This window comes from Phodopus roborovskii, unplaced genomic scaffold, assembly GCF_943737965.1.
Source record: "Phodopus roborovskii unplaced genomic scaffold, PHOROB, whole genome shotgun sequence".
Classification (NCBI taxonomy): Eukaryota; Metazoa; Chordata; class Mammalia; order Rodentia; family Cricetidae; genus Phodopus; species Phodopus roborovskii.
This window is the reverse complement of record NW_026126540.1, coordinates 957809-977822: the sequence shown is the minus strand read 5'-3', so window position 1 is coordinate 977822 and position 20014 is coordinate 957809. Positions and strand designations below refer to the sequence as shown.

General features: G+C 38.9%; 1 protein-coding gene across 1 annotated transcript; it reads left to right on the top strand.

Annotated features, from left to right (window-relative positions):
* Positions 1–1193: 1193 nt before the first annotated feature.
* Positions 1194–15679, top strand: Ssr3 (signal sequence receptor subunit 3). The gene is made up of 5 exons (XM_051198757.1): positions 1194–1419; positions 2371–2497; positions 7896–7994; positions 12350–12481; positions 13377–15679. The coding sequence occupies exons 1-5, from the start codon at positions 1287–1289 to the stop codon at positions 13441–13443; spliced, it is 558 nt and encodes a 185-aa protein (XP_051054714.1). The 5' UTR covers positions 1194–1286; the 3' UTR covers positions 13444–15679.
* Positions 15680–20014: the final 4335 nt, after the last annotated feature.

Genomic DNA, 20014 nt, shown 5'->3' with positions numbered 1-20014 from the left:
AGCTGAAATAAAAATAAACAAAATAGCAGTATTTGTAAAATTATGAGACAGGTCTTGAATATTATTATCATTTGATCATTCCCCAAGTTGTCTTCTGATCTCCACACTTACATTATGGCATGGCCCTCCAATCAATCACGACAAATTTATGATTGTAGTGACTTCTTTATATCTATTTCTTGGGTGAACAGAGCTCATGCACAGGAGACTAGGGCCTGTCTCTTACGTCTCAATTCTCCATCTGCAGTGGGCACTATGATGTGTTTGTCCAAAGATTCTAACTGTGTGATGAGAAGCTAGGGATATAATTAATCTGTTAGAGTGCTTGTTTAACATACACGTCCTGAGTTCAGTCCTAGGACCTGCTATAAAACCAGGCACAGGGAACAAAGAAGCTCTTGGAGGGAAGGTCGTCTTTGAGGCCAGCCTGGGCTACATGAGAATGAAATAAAGGATGCATACAAGTTCTATATATAACTTCCTTCTCCAATGTTCTGTGTTAACCTTTGTCCACATGTTCATTGAATTACTGAATAAATGTTCTTTCTCCCCAAGATTTCAAGTTCCTGAAGACTGAAATTAGAGAGTGTTTCAGGGTTTAAGTGGTTTTGTTAGTTAAGATAATAATAATAATAATAATAATAATAATAATAATAATAATAATAATAGAAGTATACCTCAGGCCGTTGGAGATAGCTTAGAGGATAAAGGTGCAAACCTGAAAATTTAGTTCAATTTCTGGGACCCAGAAAGTGGAAGAGAAAACTTGTTGTCTTTCAAATTTAAATTGTGGCACAGTACTCCAATCCAATCATCCAATCAATCAATGTAATAAATTTAAAAACAAGAATTAACAAGTACATATGTGAAATGAAGTATCAGTAAAGCTCGTCAGTTAAAACAAAAGTACTGCTTGTTGTGTGGTTGCTCAAGTTAGTTATCCAAGCTCTTTGGAGAATGAGGCAGTCATGCAAATTCGAGACTAGCTTTAGCTACTTTGAGTGCGAGTGCCAAATATACATAGTAAACTACAAATCCCTATATTCCTTGCGGCGTTGTGCAATCACGTGATTTAAGGAATGCGGAAGTCTTGTTCGTATGCCCAATCGTGCCTCGAGGCTTGTGTAGCGGAGGCAGGCTGACCAATCCCGGAGCAGCGTGCCCTGCGGAGTCCCGCCTCCACGTTGCGCTGACGGGTCGCAGGCGGATTCGCGGTTCGGACGGACACGCGGCTGTCTGTGCCCTCTTGGTTTTCCTGCTCCCGGCCTCCGGTCTCCAACTCCACCATGGCTCCTAAAGGTGGCTCCAAGCAGCAGTCCGAGGAGGACCTGCTTCTTCAGGATTTCAGCCGCAACCTGTCGGCCAAGTCGTCGGCGCTGTTCTTCGGGAACGCGTTCATCGTGTCTGCCATCCCCATCTGTGAGCTGCGGGCGGGCGGCGGCGGTGACGTGGCGGGCCTGGTGGGGAGACCTGAGGCCGCGGGAAGGCGGGCGGTGGAGCATCGGGGGCGGCGTCCCCGGGAAGTCATTCATGGCTTGCATTTGAGCCGGGCGCGGGTTCTGTCTGGGATTCTCTTGTTGGTATACTCGTGTCGCCACCTGTCCTTCCCCGCACGACTGTTGTTTGCGTGAGCCAGATGAGAGACCCACCGGTACCCCTGAATTATCAGCGAACCTCACCCCTGAGCATCCTTTTGATTTGCAGAAGGGCAGAAGTTAGGCCAGGGCCAGAGGTCAGAGGTCAGCGATCAGCCTTGTTTAGGATTTAACAACCTTGAGAGAGCACCTCTAGACTTCGCGTTTGAATGGAACCTGCAGACTAGGCACGCCAAGGCTTAGGTCTTCCGAGTTTCTGTCTCCTGGGTCACACTGTTGCAGCCCAGTCACATCCAAATGTATTTTATTTAGGCTTCGTGCAAACTCAGTGTGCAGTGAATGTGGTGTGGAGCTCCCTGCTAAACTGGCCCGGGAAAGCGTTGTTTTAATTTCAGAGAGCAGCCACGTCAGCAAGTAAATCAATGCTTTGGGACAGCATTTGATATAAAGTGGCTGTATTAGGCACTTTATGTCAAATTATAATAGTACTCCATGAATGAAATTTGATTTGTGACTTTTTATTTCTAGTTTTGTCTTAAGTTATCTGATGAAGAAATCTCTAGACTAGTCATACCCCCACAACCCAACTCTATGAAGTGGGAAAGCCCTGAACTGAGACTAACTGGGTATTGGGTATGCTACTTCTAGTGAAGTTTCCCAGTTTGAGTGGGATTTGCCAACTCTTTTACCTGGTTTTCCTATAAATAATCCGGCAGGCTTGTGTAATGCCATACTAATGTTTGTTCCCTTTTGTGTTCCTTTTGTCTGAACTCAGGGTTGTATTGGCGAATATGGCATATGGATCTTATCCAGTCTGCTGTTCTCTACAGTGTGATGACATTAGTAAGCACTTACTTGGTAGCCTTTGCATACAAGAATGTAAAATTTGTTCTCAAGCACAAGTAAGTACATTCGTCAAGTCAAGTACCCATGATACACTGCATATTTTTTGGTAGTGTCTTCTTACAGATGCTTTATTGTTATAAGCATTAGTTTGAAACATGTGTATATGTTTTGGGAACAAGGCAAATTGATACCTGGAGAATTGATAATCCCTTGAGCAGTCTGGCATTTTAGTGGAAATAGGGTATAATTTGAATATTTAAGCAGTAGTTTATAATCACTGGTTTCATCAGAAAAACAAATCTACAAAATAAACTAATTTTAGAAGGAACTAATTTTGGAGGCAGTTTTGTTTTTTTTTTTTTTTTTTTTAATTTTTATTTAACTTTATGTGCATTGGTGTGAAGGTGTCTGATCCTCTGGAACTGGAGTTACAGACAGTTGTAAGCTGCCTTGTGGATGATGGGAATTCAACACAGGTGCTCTTAAACCATTGAACCATCTCTCCAGTCCCATTGGAAGCAACTTAAAAAAAGATTCTCTGACATTTTCAATGCCAGTTACATTTATTTTAATCTTGAAGGTTATTCACTGTAAAAGATATCAATATTTCTTGAATTTCAAGATCACATGTGTATTATAAGACACATTATTATTATTATTATTTCATTTTTTTTTTTTTTCGAGATAGGGTTTCTCTGTGTATCTCTTTAGCTGTTCTGGAACTAGTTATAGATCAGGATGGCTTCAAACTCACAGAGATCTGCCTGCCTCTGCCTCCCAAGTGCTGGGATTAAAGGTATGCACCACCACTACCTGGCTGACAAGTTATCTTAATAGCTTTTGGAGAAGAAAACCCAAGTGTTACCTCAGTAGATTTTTATGTTATATGCACTTGTATACTCTGCTTTCTTAGAGATAAAACAGGAGAGTGTAGACTCATGATCATTGAAATATTTATTTATTTATTTATTTGAGCTGGCTGATCTTGTGAATGATGTTGGAATTACAGGCATGAGCAGCCACACTAGCAATAACTTATTATTTTAGAGTGTTGTGGTCCTCTGGGAGGCACAGTATGAATTAATATTTGATTTGAAAAGATGTTCTCTAGAGTTACTTTCATATACACTTTGGGAGTAGCTAGATACTCTCTGGTTTATTCAATAACCTTCTGGATTTGGCTTTTCTTCTAAGAAACATTTTTATGATTTACTTTTTATTTTTGGGTGTGTGTATGTATGGTGTGGTGTGCTTGTATACATGATTGGAGACAGAAGAGAGTGTTAGATTCCCTGGAGCTTGAATTATACATAGTTCTGAATCACCTGAGATGGGTGGTGGGAACTGAACTCAGGTTCTCTTCAAGAGCAGTATGTGCTCTTAATTGCTGAGCCATCTCTCCAGCTTCTAAAGTAATTTTTAAAAGACAGTAGGGATATTGAGTTTAAACATGCTGTGTATTTACCCCAACCTCCTATTTCCCCTCATTTCCCATAGTATCCACACTTGATTAGAAATTTTTTGATTGGATTGATATAACATAAGGCCTCCTCTGAGAGGCACTGTATAAAGCTACTTGATGATATTTTTTCCCCTTACATCATCCATATTTTATGGGATAAAATTATACATATAGATGAGGGACTGAAGAGATGGCTCAGTGGTTAAGTGGCTGCTCTTCCAGAGGACTCAAGTTTCAATTCCCAGCACCCACGTGGTGGCACATAACTGTAACTCCAGTTCCAGGGAATCTGATGCTTTCTGGCCTCTGTAGGCACCAGGCATATCTCTGGTGCAAAGACCTATGTGCAGGCCAAATAATAATAATGATGATGATGATGATGATGATAATGATAATAGTAATAATAAAAATATTAAAAGATATTTTAACCAAAAGGCTAGGAAGTGACATATTCCTCTTTATCTGTCATTTTTATTTTGTTAACACACTGTGCCTTTTTTTCTATAATACAGTAATTCCCAAAATGTTTTCAGGTTCTTAGAATCAAAGTCATTAGCCTCCTTCTCTGAAAACTAACTTTCAGAGTTAGACTTAGCCTTCTTGTCATCCTTGAATGTTCCCTGTTTTCTATTCTTATTTGTCTGTTATTTTAAGACTCAGAAAACTTTTCCAGAGAATCCTACCTGACTTTGATCATTCCTTTGTTTGTCTTCATGGCAGACTCTTGCAGTTGACAAGGAATTAGTATCATACTATAATTTCAGTTAACAGGGTTTTATTTAAGAAACATGCCAGCAGTGGCCTGAGCAGCTGCTGTCCTGGGCATGCAGAGGCTTGGCTTCATGATTGCAGACTAATCAAACTCATCTCTGTCGTCCTTCTGTTTGGCAGCCTCTTTGCCACCTGCCATTTGAAGATTCAGTTCATTACGTCCTCTACTCTTCTGGACTATGTTTTATGGGACATGGATGTCTGGATAGAAAGTCCATCAGAAATAGAATCTTGTATGGCTATCCTTTATAATCCTGTTGTAGCTCAGTCCCCCTTCTTTTTTTTTTTTTTTTTTTTTTTTTTTTGGTTAAGCTTTGTTACTTATTCTGAATGGTGCTCACTGTTTATGCATTTCTTTGGGATCAAATTGTTCTTTTTACCTGAGTTCTACTCTCTACTCTAGGCTTCTTGAGGGCAACTATGTCTTTTGCTTTGTAGCTCTTAGAACAGTTAATAATACATTGTAGTTTAGTAAAAATTTCACTGGCTTACTGACTTAGTACGCTCCTAAGTAGATTTTCCTTTAGTCATAGTTTTGAGGTAGTAAGTATTGTAGCTGACATAGAACCTATAGATGCAGGGCTGGTGACATGGCTCAGTGGGTAAAATAACTTGTCATGGAAACCCAATGAGCTGAATTTGGTTCCTAGAGCCCACAATGGAAAGAGAACAAAGTCCCCAAGGTTGTCCTCTGGCCTTTACATGCTCCTGCCCATAGGAATCCTAAAGTAAACCTGTTGTAGTTTTACATGATTTGTAAGTCTTACAGATTCAGTGAGAGTGTGAGTACTTATAGGATAAGATGATAGGGAAGATGGCTTCAGAGCTAATAAGTCTAGATTCTGCTACTCTTAATTGTATTGTCCTGGTTTATATATTTTTCTTTTACATTTTTGACTTTAGAGGTGTAAGACAAGGATTTAACAGTACTCAGAAGCCGGGGAGGTGAAATACAGTGGGCTGGAGAGATGGTTCAATGGTTTAAGAGCACTTTAAAAGGACCTGTGTTGAATTCCCATCATCTACAAGGCAGCTTACAACTGTCTGTAACTCCAGTTCCAGGGGATCAGACACCTTCACACCAATGCACATAAAGTTAAAATAAAAATTTAAAAAAAACAAAATTGCCTCCAAAATCAGTTCTAACATTAATTTATTTTGTAGATTTGTTTTTCTGATGGAACCAGTGATTATAAACTACTGCTTAAATATTCAAATTCTACCCTGGATGCCTATTTCCACTAAAATGCATGCAATGTATGTTTTGTTCAAAGTTGTGAAAACCTTTAGGAACTGTCTTTTAGAAAGGGGTCATGATTTAAATATTAGACATTTTGTTTTAAGAAATTAAATATGTTTTTTCCCCCCTTGAAAGGTTTGATGTACTGTTGGGGGGGAAAAAAGAGTAAAAATAGTTACCATGAATTTCTCAGTTGACAGTGTGCTGGGCACTTGGAGGGACTTGTCTTGTGAGATATATTTTCCAGAAGACTTAAGACATCTGGTACTGTAGAGGACTTCTTTTTTGAGTAAACTTGGTGTTCATTGAGTCTCTAGTTGGTAAATAATAGAATGCTAGACCTAGTAGAGAAGTTGGTTGTCTGGTTTAGGGTCTTTCACATAGAATTGTCTTATAGAGCAGCTTGAGTATGTGTATGTTGGTTTTGATGTTCAGCTATGGACCATTTGTCCCATCCCCATCTCTTTGGAGGCTTTATATAGGGAAAAAGAGCCTTGAGTTCAGGAAATGGTTCGTTTGCTAGAGATGTTGAGAAGGCAGTCTCCTTTAAGAACTCAGCTTTTTCAGGAGTGAATGAAACAGCCAAAAGGGTGATTTTTACGTACTGTCATATGAGCTTGGGTCTTTGGAATAAAAATGTACTCTGGAGGATCTTAAATAGCTGACCCCTTAACTCATCTATTTTTCCTTAGCTTCACCTCCCTGGGTTATCAGTTTGGGGTCATAACATTAAAAAGTAATGATGACCCTTTAAAGACATATTCATTGAATTTTACTTTTTATCAGTGTCAGTTCTAACTTTGTTCTTGAGTGAAAATCAGCCAGTCTTTGCTCACCTTGCATCTAGACTCTTCGTGGTTGAATGAATGATATTGGATATTCTCTAGGTGTCTATCCATGTTTGCCCTGTGTTCTTTGATTTGCTGACCAGAACTAAATACCCATGTGATAATGTAAGTCTGAGGACTTGAACACAACAAACAGGCTTCTATCTGTTTTCTATTCTGTTGGGTTGTTGCATTGAATTCTTTCATAGTGGGCGCATTGTGGGGCTGTTAGTTACCCCATGTAAGTTTTCATGTTGTTATTACTACTTTCTCTTCTGTAGGGCTATCTGTAGCTTAATTCTGTAAATAATACACTTCTTAGTCTTTGGCTATGTATATTTTATTTTTTAAATTTACCTGTTCACTAATAACCTACCTGATAAAATTCATCTGTACATTTTTTTGTTGTTTTGATCTGCATACTTTTTTGAGACAAGACAGCATGTAGCTGAGGCTAACCTTGAACTCTCAACCTTGTGCTTCCACTTCCCAAGCACTGGGATTTTGTTATCATGTCCAGTTGATGAGTGTGCTTTTTTCCACCACCTGCCACACACTCCCAACTCAGATCTGGAGTTTCTCATATGAGTTCTTGATCAAACTGTCTGTCTGACTCAGTGTTAACTTAAACCAGGGGCTGGCTAATTTAACTATAAGTGTTACGGTCAGCCTCTGACCATGCTCTGTTATTTCTTTTAAATAAAATTGTTCTTTGGTCTTTGGAATGGAGTTACAAGCATAGCTTTAAGGTCCTATCGTTATTTTCCTTCATGTATTAAATCAAGAAGTCTGTCCTGTAGTCTACTTGGAATTGAATCACATCAGTAATAAAACATCCTATGAACTTTAGGGGGAAAAAATGTAATCACAGTGAGTTGTGCTAATAGTATTTGGCTTATTAAATGCCCCCACTTTGGAAAATGTTACTTTTCAAGCAGAAATCAAATCCCATAACTAAGAAACCATATCTTGAGAGTTTCTTGAACTTAGGCTTGTACAGTGTAATAGGTTTGGGACTTTCTGTCCAGTTAACTTTCTTGAAATGTAAAGTATCATTCAGTTGCCAATATAAAATGGGAGTACGGTGTTTTGCGAGACTGCTTTTCATCTCTAGAGCATGTGGAAAACCTTTTTCTTTCTGTGTTTTCTTTCAGAGTAGCACAAAAGAGGGAGGATGCTGTTTCCAAAGAAGTGACTCGAAAACTTTCTGAAGCTGATAACAGAAAGATGTCTCGGAAGGAGAAAGATGAGAGGTTAGATGTGCGTATGTGTGTGTGTGTGTGTGTGTGTGTGTACATATGTACATAGTTATACATATCTGTGTGCATTGCAAGCCAGAAAATGGTGTCAGGTATTTTTTCCATCACTCTCCACTGTATTCTTTCTCTTGCTGAACCAGGAGTAACCCACAACGGTTGGTGGCCAGCAGGTGAACCTGTTTCCTCTCAGAGCTGGGGTTACAGATTGCATGGGACCATGCCCAGCTTCTCCATGGCTACTAGCTTCTAAACTGTGCTCATCATGTTTGCTTTCCAAACACTCTTTAATCTGTCTCTCCATCCCCTTGGCTCCTTATTTAAAGTGTTAGTTATAAAACTTGGGAGAAAAGTTTTTGAATTCTCGTTAAAGATAGTAGATGTTGGAGTTTTATAAGTAGTAGCAGTGGTGATAGTAATAGCTGACATTTGTTGATTTTTGCTACCACTAGAGCCTTTTCTTTGAGATATATTAAGCTAATTTTCTCTAAAGAGTTAGATGTACATCTGCAATGTGATTCCTGCATATATGGCTCCGGAATCGTTACTGAAGAGGGGAGAGGAAGATTGTAAGAACCAGAGGAACAGGACATTTGCTGTGAAATTCTGCTCTACTAGAAATGTCAGAGAAGTTACACCCATGAGCTCTCATCAGCATAGATGCCTACATGTGACCTGGACAAGGAAGAAGAAGACATTGATGGACAATGATGTAGAAGGGGAAGACTCATGAGGCCTCAACAAAGAATTACAGGCAATTAAGAATGCTGAGACAGGGTGAAATAGCCTCCTAAGAGCACACAATTGATCATGTACTCTTAAATGGTCAGCTCTGAAAACACACACACACACACACACACACACACGCCAGACTCCATTTTAATTGCAAGGAAAACAAGGTCTAGAAAGCTTAATAACTTGGCTGTTGATACATAGATCCATGGTAAAACAGGCTCTCTGAAGGGTATCATTAACATTTTTAGTAGTTGTGACTCTGAATTTCCCAGGGGTGTCCATGTGTATATGGACACTGAATGCAGCGACTGGGGAAAGGAAGGACTGGGTTTGTCCTCTATTGCCTGAGTTTGTGGTGTTATATGTTTGTTAACCCCCATTTTTTCTCTTTTTTTCCTTTTTGGCCAGCTGCTCTTAGAAGACTTCTTAAACAGTCCATCAGTATGAAGTGCCTAAGTCCTAAACTGATCAAGTAATTGGTGCATAAGTGGTACCAGATATTAACTGTTAACAGCATGGTTGTTTTCATGGATCTTAAGCTTTAGCGAGGTGCTTTGTAGGACGAGATGTTACTGCACTTTCCCCCGAAAAGACTTTGTGTCGGCTTTGCAGAGTAATGTAATTTTGTAAGATCGGAAACTGTTTAAAAGGAAGAAAAGGTGTTTAAATGATGACCTTGGAATTAGTTCCAGTATTTGAGCATTGTGTTTGCTTTTGAGTTCCCAGGTGTGTGTGAGGTAATGCTGTCTTCACTCTGATGTGAAGTGACGTGGTCTGCTGCAGAAAGGAAGTCTTCCTGGCACTAGCCTGTGGAAGGACTTTCTCAGGTAGACCCTGATTGAAAGAACACCAACTTAATGAACAAAGCTTCTACAGTGGTTTGGAAAGGCACCAAACATGAATGAAATGATTATCTTTTGTGGATACTTTATTAAAATTGAGAATATGATTTAAAAGTCATGGCAATGAAAGCCTTTTATAGAGAACAGTTTGGCTACATAGCTCTTTGGTGGCATAATTTTGAGTAGAAATAAAAGAGAATCTGTAGCCCTAAAACCCCTTTTTGCTGAATTATGTAGGGCAATATTTCAGAGTAATTGACACAGCTATCAAGGTTTTGGAGGTGGTCATATTGGAAATGGCAAACAGGTCTTACCTGCCCGCTGTGGGCTTGCTCATCTGCTCTGTGTATTGGTTTTTGGTCCTGGGATGTCTCAGAATCTTTATCATGCTGAAAATCATTCAGGTAGTTATTAGCAGTGAGTCAGAACGGAACTTGGAATGAAACCTCTGCCATCTGTTGACTTCGCTATTCAAAGTATGTCAGGTGGATGTGTAAAGTGCAGATTATAAAATTCCTCTTGTCACCAGTAGAAATTAGTGCTGTTAATATTTCTAGACCTGGTTTTACCCAGGTCTAGACTCGATTGATCTGGATAAAAGATCAGAGACTCAGATCTGGTAAGCTGCTGTTAGAGGATAAGCTGCTTCCAAGAGATTTGGTGTAAGAAAAGGTACAACATCTTGTGTCTCCCTGCAGGCTCCATTTATAGCTGTTTAGGCATGTATCTATCATGCCATTTGCCCCAGGATGGAAATAAGCAGTGGCTAGTTAGAGATTCAACAGGTGTTTGGAGGTGTGACTGTTACTTATTTCCTGGATCTCTTTTGTCTGCATTATCTGTTTGCAACAGTTGCTGTTTGGTTTTTCCTTTTCTCCTATTTTAGTGAGCTGTTTCTGGAGAATGATTTCTTGGGAGATATTCTCCAAAGCTAAATTTTCTACCAGTGAAGCCTTGTTAGAACCATTGGTAATAATACGTTTGGGTTTTTAAAATTATTTCAAAATAACCAGTATGTGGGTGGACCTACATGTTTTGAAGACATTCAGATGGTTCTGACTTATATACCCTGGTGTGACATCGTGGATTGGATATTCAGACTTTCATCTCAGTTGTTTTGGAGGTGATTCTTTTTCGGGTCATGGCAGGAAGTGAGTTAGGGAGACCTGCTCAGATGTCACTGAGACGATTTAATCAGCAGAGTAAAAGCATGCCATAGCTCACTGGGTCTTATGCCAGAGTCAAAAATAGCCGTGTTGATTCTGAGTATGTCTTAGCATTCAGGTGCATTGGGCCTGTGTGCCTTTCTGTGCTTGATTTCCTTGGAGCAGTGTAAAAGTGGTAAAATATATTTCCTCCAGTTTGGACTTACTCTTCTTTGAAATCAGAATTTTTTTTTTTTAGTTGTATACTTTAATATAATGTTCTTCCTGTTTCCCAAAGTAGAGTAAGTTTATTAAGTTGTGTTTGTAAAAATTAAGGACATTGAGCATCGGTGTTATTAGAGACTACAGATTTCTCATGGTGAGAATGGATGATTATACTCTCATTTTAGCTCTTATAGCCAAGCTTCTTGAATTTGGACTAGAGTACATGATAAGTAGGAATGTCAGTTAGCAGTCCCTGTGGTGTGGGTGGGAGGGCTCTGCATCGCATCATCGGATCAGAGTTGGATGTCTTCCCAGGAGGACAAAGCATCTAGAGTTGCAGTTTTTAATCTTTTTGATGATCACTCCACAGTGAAGCAGCATTTCACCTTTTAACCAACTATAATAATTTGTACATACAAATGTTTCAGAAAACAGTAATTACCACACTGTGTGTGGTGGATTCTCTCTCTCATTTTTTTTTTTTTTTTTCTGTTGCATTAAAGAAGAGCAAGTTTCAACCCACTTGCTTAATTTCTCTGGGCATTTGAACAACTTACTTTATTTCATATCCCACCAGTGGATCAGCCTGCTCTACCAAATGACTTTACAAAGTTAAATAGCCAAATGGAATAAAATCTGCCTTAATCAAAAGCATTCTGAAACATCTTCTTGGCCAATTTGGAGAGAGAAGATGCAGATAAATATGGGAGCAAGTGAAACAGATTTAAAAGTTAGAATTTTATAGACATTAAAAAACAATCATCTTAAAAATCATGTAGATTCCTTCTTCAAATTTAGTATTGACAGCTGCAGATAGACCTGGTGAGATGGTGGCTAGCTTTGTTCTTGGCATTATCCCTTTAAGATGTGAAACTAAAGGCTGAAGCCCATAGATTAGAAATCCTTAAGCCAAGATGCAGTCAGAGAAGCTAAAGCCAAAGAAGCCCATGCCATACCAACCATTGAGATTTTTAAGTTTCAAGCACAGACCTAAACAAGGATATCAACTTTTTGACATGTATAAATGTGTTAGGTCACATCCATAGCAGTCCTGGGACATGGCTGGTCCACAGGCCTCAGGTTGGGTACTCCCTTCCCTGGGACTCTTAAACAAAGACACAGGTGCTTATAAAATTGTGCCAGTTGGAATTAATGTCATTCCCTTCTACTGTATTCTTTGCTGTTTGGGAATGTGGCAAGACCCCAGCAACTATTATTTGCAATCAACAAGGAAAATAGAATTCAGTGGAAGAAAGGAGGTAATTTGCTCTAAATTTCACACTGCAAATGCATTGTTACTCTTGAACACAAGGAAAAGTTTTTCTTGTAATGAATGAGAACCATTTGGTATTTAAAGTTTTTGTTCATATTTATAAACTTGTTTAACTTGTTTTTGTATCTATAGAATCCTGTGGAAGAAGAATGAAGTTGCTGATTATGAAGCCACAACGTTTTCCATTTTCTATAACAACACTCTGTTCCTGGTTTTGGTCATTGTTGCTTCTTTCTTTATACTGAAGAACTTCAACCCCACAGTGTATCCTTTAAAAAGTTTTCAGAAGTCTGTAAACAGTAATTTGTTTTATTTTTAAGCCGTCTGGTCTGTTAGTGGAAACAAAAACTCCTCAGAGCTAGTTAAATAGTACTAACTTTAGGCAGGTGTCTATGGACTTAGAACTTAGAAGTTTCTGGCTTGCCTTACTGTTTCTTTAGTCTGTAAGTTAGTCTTGTGGTAAGTGTTAAATTGTGTGTGTGAGCTTGTCTACTTTCCTGTCTAAAAGGAGTCAGAGCAGGCAAATGTGATGTCTTCACTAGCTCCTTTATATGTTTGTGCTGGCTTTGGGGGTAGCTGGATGGCCAGGGTAGTTACCCATGCAGGCACAGATAGCATTAAAGATGCTTGTAAATTGAGCTTTGGCCAAGAGCTGTTTGTCTTTTACTAAAGGAATTTGTTATTAAAGGTGTCATCCAGGAAAATGCAGCCAAACTTTTAACAGTCAGAGGTCATGGTGTAATGAAACATCAGACCCCTTTCAGCTCATGCCTTTTGGGAATACTGGTGGGTCTTGCCAGAGTGGCCCCAGAATGGTTTGCTCAAAGAGCCTGTAAAGAGCTAGGAACCTTCTGAACCGAATAGGTCAACAATAGCAGGACTCTAACATGGGCCTTTTTGCCCTTGACCGTTGGTGTCTGATGTTCTTTGACCAACTCTTCTCATGAGAGTTAAGTGGAAATAAGATGTGTTCTTTGTGATTATTATTTCTTCTAGGTTTGACTCAATGTCTTTTCAATATTAAAACACATTGTATGTGTTTTATAGCCTTCAGACAGTGAAACTACACACACATTCTTGTGTCAATAAGAAAAGGCTATTTTATTGTTGAAATCTAGTTTTGGGGTCTCACTTTTTCCTTAACATTATATTCTTGCAGGAACTACATTTTGTCCATAAGTGCTTCATCTGGACTCATCGCTCTCCTCTCTACTGGCTCCAAGTAGACCATGGAGCTTGGCCCCCTGCCTTTGTATCTATGGGTGGCCAGTGGTGTATGGAAAAGTAACAGGGTGGCCAGGTTGGGAGACACACATGATGTTTTTTATAGTCTGGAGTTTGAGGGTTTAAAAATGCAATAGAATATAATACAGTGTTTGTTTATTGGCTCTTTTTGACAGATTGTTGAAATTAAATGAGTTGAAAGGGAAACTTGGAGTACCGGGATATTAAAAGGCAAGAAGTCTTGCAATGTGCTCTAATCATAAGAGGAGAAAATAACTTGTTTCCTACATCTGTCAGAGGTCATGGTAACCTGGACTGAGCTGTTATTATTTATAATAGGAGGAAGAAGTTAATAACTAGTTCTCTGTGTTCCAAGCACAATATTACAACTTTCGACTGTAAATCTCAGAGTGAATCCTCTTCCCAAGGGATTAAACAGAAGTCTCTTGAGTTTGTAATTTATAATAACTCAAAAACATGCCCTCTCCAACTTGAGGGAGAGAAACTTGCAACTATTTCTTCTTTCTTTCTTCCTTCCTTCCTTTCTTTCTTTCTTTCTAAAAAGAAAGGCAGCCAAGTTAGTAATCTAAAAATAGTACCCTGCCTATGAGTGTTGGCCTGTGAAGCTAAAGCACACACTGTTCAGCTGTATGGCTCTGGCCCTTGGCGGCCAGGGAGGTCAGCTTGACCCTGCCATGTTGGTTTGATGTGTGAAGTCACTGGAATCATTGTTTTCTGTGACCAGGCTCTCGGCACCACAGGCAGAATATTAAGTGAGAAAGCATTTCTTTCCTGATTATTGACACATGAGAGACCAGAAGAATTTTTTGTGAACTTAGCCCTGGAATTCAGTGAACTCTCCAAGGAATTTACAGTGCTTTAAAAGGGCTGTCAGCAATTTTTTTTTTTTTTTTTTTTTTTTTTTTTGAAATGAGGGTTCCTGTCAATTGCGAACAAATGCTTTTGGGGCCTAGCTAAGAGCAGTCTCACATTGTGCCCTCTGTCTCCCAATACAGATTCCATGTGTTTCATGACTTCCACATTTGGAAGTCCCACACCCAGGGACTTCTATAAATGGCACCTCAAAGGGAAGTATTCCTAACGTTTAGTTTCTGCTTGTAAACTTTTGAGGGCTTTGAAGATGTGCTCACCAAGAATTGAGCTACTTCTGTGCGGGTGGATGTTTCAGTGGTCTGCAGTAAGAACTTAGGGAAGGTCAGAGGAATGCCTTTGTACAGTCACCTTACTTCTTACTGTCAGCCTTGAATCATATTACCATGCTTCTGGAAGTGCTGTGGTATAGTTATCTGAGTGCCCTTACCACGAGATGTGGAATAGTGGAATAGTAGGAAATGAGAAGAGACTCAGAGCAAAGTATATTAGGTAACACATGAGGTAGGGTGTTTGGTTCTCCTGTTTTAATCAGCATTTGGTTGGTGACAGTTTGTGTACCTAATAAAACAATTTAATACACCATCTTTGTTACTAGAGCTGGGTCGAGCACCTTCTAAGTGGCTGCTGCAAACTTGCCACTAGGTGGCAGTGCCTATGTAGAAGGGAAGGAAGTCACCACCATTATTTGACAATATTGCCAGCAGCTCAGGAATGGTGAAGTAGAGGTGCCAGCCTCAAATTTTTAATTCTTTTGAATTTTTAACCAAAAATTTGCTGGGGGAGTAATTGTGCTGTTTATTTCTGTCTTGAATGTTTCCTACAGCCATCTTTGTTTTTAACTCAAAATGACCTCGCTACCAGACAGATTTCTGTGTATGAAGTCATATGGCCAGACCATCAGCTCCTTTTAAGGATTAAATGTATCAATCCTTTACACTTAGAAATTCGGACCCTGTTCCCTAATCTCTATCATTGAATGTGGCAAATAGAGTTAAGATGTGCATGACAGTAAAATCCTATGGCAGAGTTTTTAATCTTAAAAGGACCTCATATATGTAGCACCCGTAAAACAGGACACTCTGTGCTTATTTTTATTTTTATTTTTATTTTTACTCCATATCTATGATAGGTAGAATCTTAGTGTTAAGCATTTTCATTTCTTGATTTACTCATTTGTAACTTAATAGAAGTCTTGTCCTTTTTGGTATATTGTTTTAACTTGGGAAGGATAATTTGAAACAGGATTGGAAGTTAATTGAAATAATGGAAGTTGAATTTATACTCAACATTCTTAGGAAAAGTCTTGTTTTTGACAAGTATGATTAAACTTTGTTTTTAAAAATGTGTGTTTTTGCAATTCTTTACGCAAACCATGTGAGTATCTTTATTACATGTTTTATATTAGCCATCTTTCCTACACATGCACTGTTATGTTACTGCTCGCTTGTCTATGAGGTGGTGACAGACACAACACAGTTCAAGAGCCATCAGGTCCCTGGCATAGTGTGCTGTGCCTGCTGTGCCTCCTGCTCATGTGGCTTCTTTGTCTACCAGGCATTGCAGTTTCTGGATACATTAAGAAAGTATTTGTATGTATGTACATATGTGCATATGTGGAGAAATCCAGCATATCTCTAGGGGGCCATACAAGTTTATTTCCCATCTTTTTTATCATCTCAAATAGGGCAGTACATATAAGTTTGGGAGGGTCTATAATTTTTTTAAACTTTGTATGTGTGCACACATATGTAAGCATACATTGAAAAGGGAAGAAAAGTTTCAGCAAAAATTTTTGGAGTTGTCTTCTAAGTGCAGTCCGAGCTGGCCTGAAACTTAAGGTTCTCCCGCCTTAGTTTCTCATGTGCTATGATTACAGGTGTGTGTGTGTGTGCGCGCGCCAGTTTGCAATGCAAATCTGTGTTTTTGTTTTGAATTTTTTGTTTGAATGGGTGTGGTTGAGAGAGGGTCTAATATAGCTCAAACTGAATGAACTCTTGATCCTTCTGCCTCCCTAGAACTGGGAGTAAGGGTGTGTACTGCCACTCCTTGCTTCAGCCTGTTTTGGTCACTGTGACTTCTGTTAAGCATTCAGTGCAATATGGCTATTGATGTAATTTATTTAGGTGATTATTATTTACTTCGTGGTGACATTTATATACAAGAGAGTGTATGTATCTTAAGCCTTATAATGAAAGACCCAAAGATGTATTATGGGATTACACAGATGCCTTTATTACTCTAAGCAAATGAGTTGATTTCCTTTAGACAGCACGCCACTTGTTTATACATACAGTAGTTCAGTGAGTTAAATTTACAATGAATAGCTGGAAAGTTAGTTAGTCTCCATCATTAGTCAAATACTCATGGGCAGAACTTCCTAATTGTCTATTAGACTCTAGGTAGTAACAATCATGTATCTGTTGATATCTGTCACTGACAGTTTGAGATTTAGAACTTAACCGTATGATACGTATCTGAAAATGATTTTGAATTCATATACTTCTTGTATAATTCTTAAAGTCATAGAGAACTTGCTGACTAGATAAAGTAGAATTTTATTCATCTACAGATGGATAAAGTTAGGAAATGACCCCACCTTTACAGAAAAGAAAGAAAAACACATGCTGTGTTTTCTCCTTATTTGCAGATATCCACACAGCATAGTGTTACAGTTTTTCTCCAGTGGGATAGAGGCCGAGCTGGGCAGATCTCAGATTCTGGGCACAAAGCTAAGCTCCTTTTTTTTTTTGCATGCAAAGAGCTCTCATGCATATAGTGTACTGTGTAGCACAATTAGAATCAGGAGCTTTTTGGATATTTTGTTTTTTTTTCTGGGCAAGTTAATTCATCCAGCATATGCTGAGGAATGACAACATATTTTTACATTGCTTATGCTTTGCTTTCATGTTAGTAACACCTCAGAAAACCAAGCATTATACTATAACGTCCCAGTGGTAAACTGAACACTTGCCTGTCTGGGTATTTATAGGTTTAATTAAAAAATTTAGTATATGTGTATTTTTAAAAGTCAAATATTTAACCTTGCAGGAATTGTGCCTACTAGTAATTGAAAGTATATGCAGGCTTTAATAAAATGTAAAAAGTAAACACAACATTTTATTCAAAGCTGTTTCCATAGCATTGTAACCCTTTTATTTATTAGCCATTATGTCTAGTAAAGATTGGGCTATTTATACTTTTATACCTCTATATGCAAGTAGACAAGTTAGAATCCTAACAGGTACCCCAGACAATTTGTACAGGGCTAAGCAACAACAAATAACTTCAAGATAGTGAAAGCAAATACCTAGAAATTTTAATGTTGAATGACAGATGACTTAAAACTTGGTAATGTGAATATGAAATATGAAAAAAATAAGTAAATTTGTTCTATTCTCCCAAGCAAGACTAAAGAGTGAGAATATCCTGTTTCCTATGCAGCTTACATACTATTTCAGTTCTGAGAATTTTGCTCTTTTGAAAAAATATATGTACATCCTTCTTTAAGTTACGAATGTCTGAAGATAATAGATTGCCCTATAACAATATTCTTTCCATTGCAGAAGCATGGAATGCACAGAGCAATGCAAGGGTAGGGGACCAGTCCAAGATAAGAAAATAGAATGGATTTTCTGGGTTGTGAATTTTCACTTGTTCAGAATTCAGAGTGCACAGTGGTAGCAACAGCAGAAACCTCAGAGAACCCTGGGACACTAGAGGTTGAGCAGCAAGCTGCTAAGTGGTTGAAAAGAGTGTCTAGTAAGGTCATTCTGCACTGCCTACCCATCATGATTTTACCCATGCAGTTTCTGTGGCTCATGCATTGCCTTATGATCTATAGTCCTTCTTGCTGTAGGGCTTGTTGCGCAGTATGTTATCAATCTCATTTACCACATGTGATGTCATCTTAGGGAGAACCTGAGGGGGGTGGCATGGAGGAGAAGCACAAAAAATGGTGTTAGTGTTGAGCATTTGTCTTGAGTATACAACATTAAGCAGTCACTTATATGTTCCATATGTTTGCAAGCCAGAGCTGGAATGGAGCGCCCACCCCCATTCCCCACACTGGACAGAGCTTCAAGTCAGGGATTGTGTTTGTTGACTAAGAAAACAATGAAAACATAAGTGAATAGTAATACGGAGTAACTTTATCCAGTGGAAATTCAATATAAGCTATGTTAATTTTTCTAGCACATAATTCAGCTGTCTTAAAATGTTATAATTAATACATTTTCCATTGTATCCAGTCATTTTTTACTTAATATCTGTATCATTTTAATGTGAAATTAGTATAGAAAATTAAGGTACTTTTGGGGGGGTGTTACTAAGTCCTTCAAATCCTGTGAACATGTGTGTGTATGTGTGTGTGTATGTGTTTATGTATGTACACACACACACACATATGCACACACATATTTGAATAGTCCATGACCATTATTCATGTACTCAAATAGCCTTATGTGGCTAGAAGCTGTGGCAATAGATAGCATTGGTCTAGAGACTAGGAATAGTTTCCAGCTGCTACTTAGAATTAGTGAAGGATGTTTGCAGCTTCCCAGGTAGATGGAATGGCATGGACATGAGTAGTGAAATGGAGTGATACCAAGGATAGACTAGTGGAGATGGTAGGAATGTGTAGGGGAGCTTGAATGAGTTAGGACTTCATTCTGTGGCTCTAAGGCTACAACCCTCATGTTGTGCTGACCCCAATCATAAAAAGATTTTTGCTACTACTTCCTAACTATAAGCTGGCTACTGTTAGGAATTATAATGTAAATATTTTATATGAGACCCCTGTGGAGGGCAGTATATCCTCCAAAGGGGTTGAGACCCACAGATGGAGAACTACTGCTCTAAGGACTTGGTCCCATCAGGTAGCTGGGGGAAAGGGATCAGGTATTCAAACATCACAGTCTAAGGGACATTGTAAGACTTAATAAGGCTAGTGATAGTGGAATGGAAGGGGAAGGCTGGGGAGTCACTGTGGAGCAGGATGTTTGTTGTGTGCATGTGGAACTTCCTCTTAACTGGCTTACATGCAGGCAGCTGCTCACTCAGGGCCAGCATTTATGAGAAGTAAACCCAGGGTACACTTTCTGCCATGAGACAAGGGACAAAGACCAGCTTTCTCCCTGGGATAGTCTGACCCTGTGTAGAGGTGAGTTGTAAATAAGATGACCAATTTCGAGGTTTGGGCCTCACCCTTTGTTGCAGTCCTGCTGGCCGAGGTGACCTTGTCTCTTCTCCAGGGCTAGCCTTAGCATCCTCAGGGCTTAGCGCAATAGTGTGGCTCCTCTGCTTGGGAAACTTGTGGTTCTAGTTATTGTTTTTTCTACCTGAAGCTAAGGAGTTTTGTTTCCCACCAGCTAGCTCTGGAATCTCAGGTTCTAAATAGCTAAAGTTACTTGGAGACATAACAATGAGATTGGAAATCAGAAAATGGATTTAGTGGAAGAAAAATCCAGTGGGCTAGCCATGTGAAAGGAAAAAACAAACAAAAAACAAACTTCATTATATCAAAATACATATCAGCTAGAAACTGAAAATGTAAATAGTACTTCAATAAAACATGAAAACCTGTGTAGTGCTAAAAGTCCAGTTTTTCTAAAGGAACCATTTTGTGTGAAATCACTAAAAACACTGCAAATACTTTATGACATTTTAAGCTATTATGCAGAT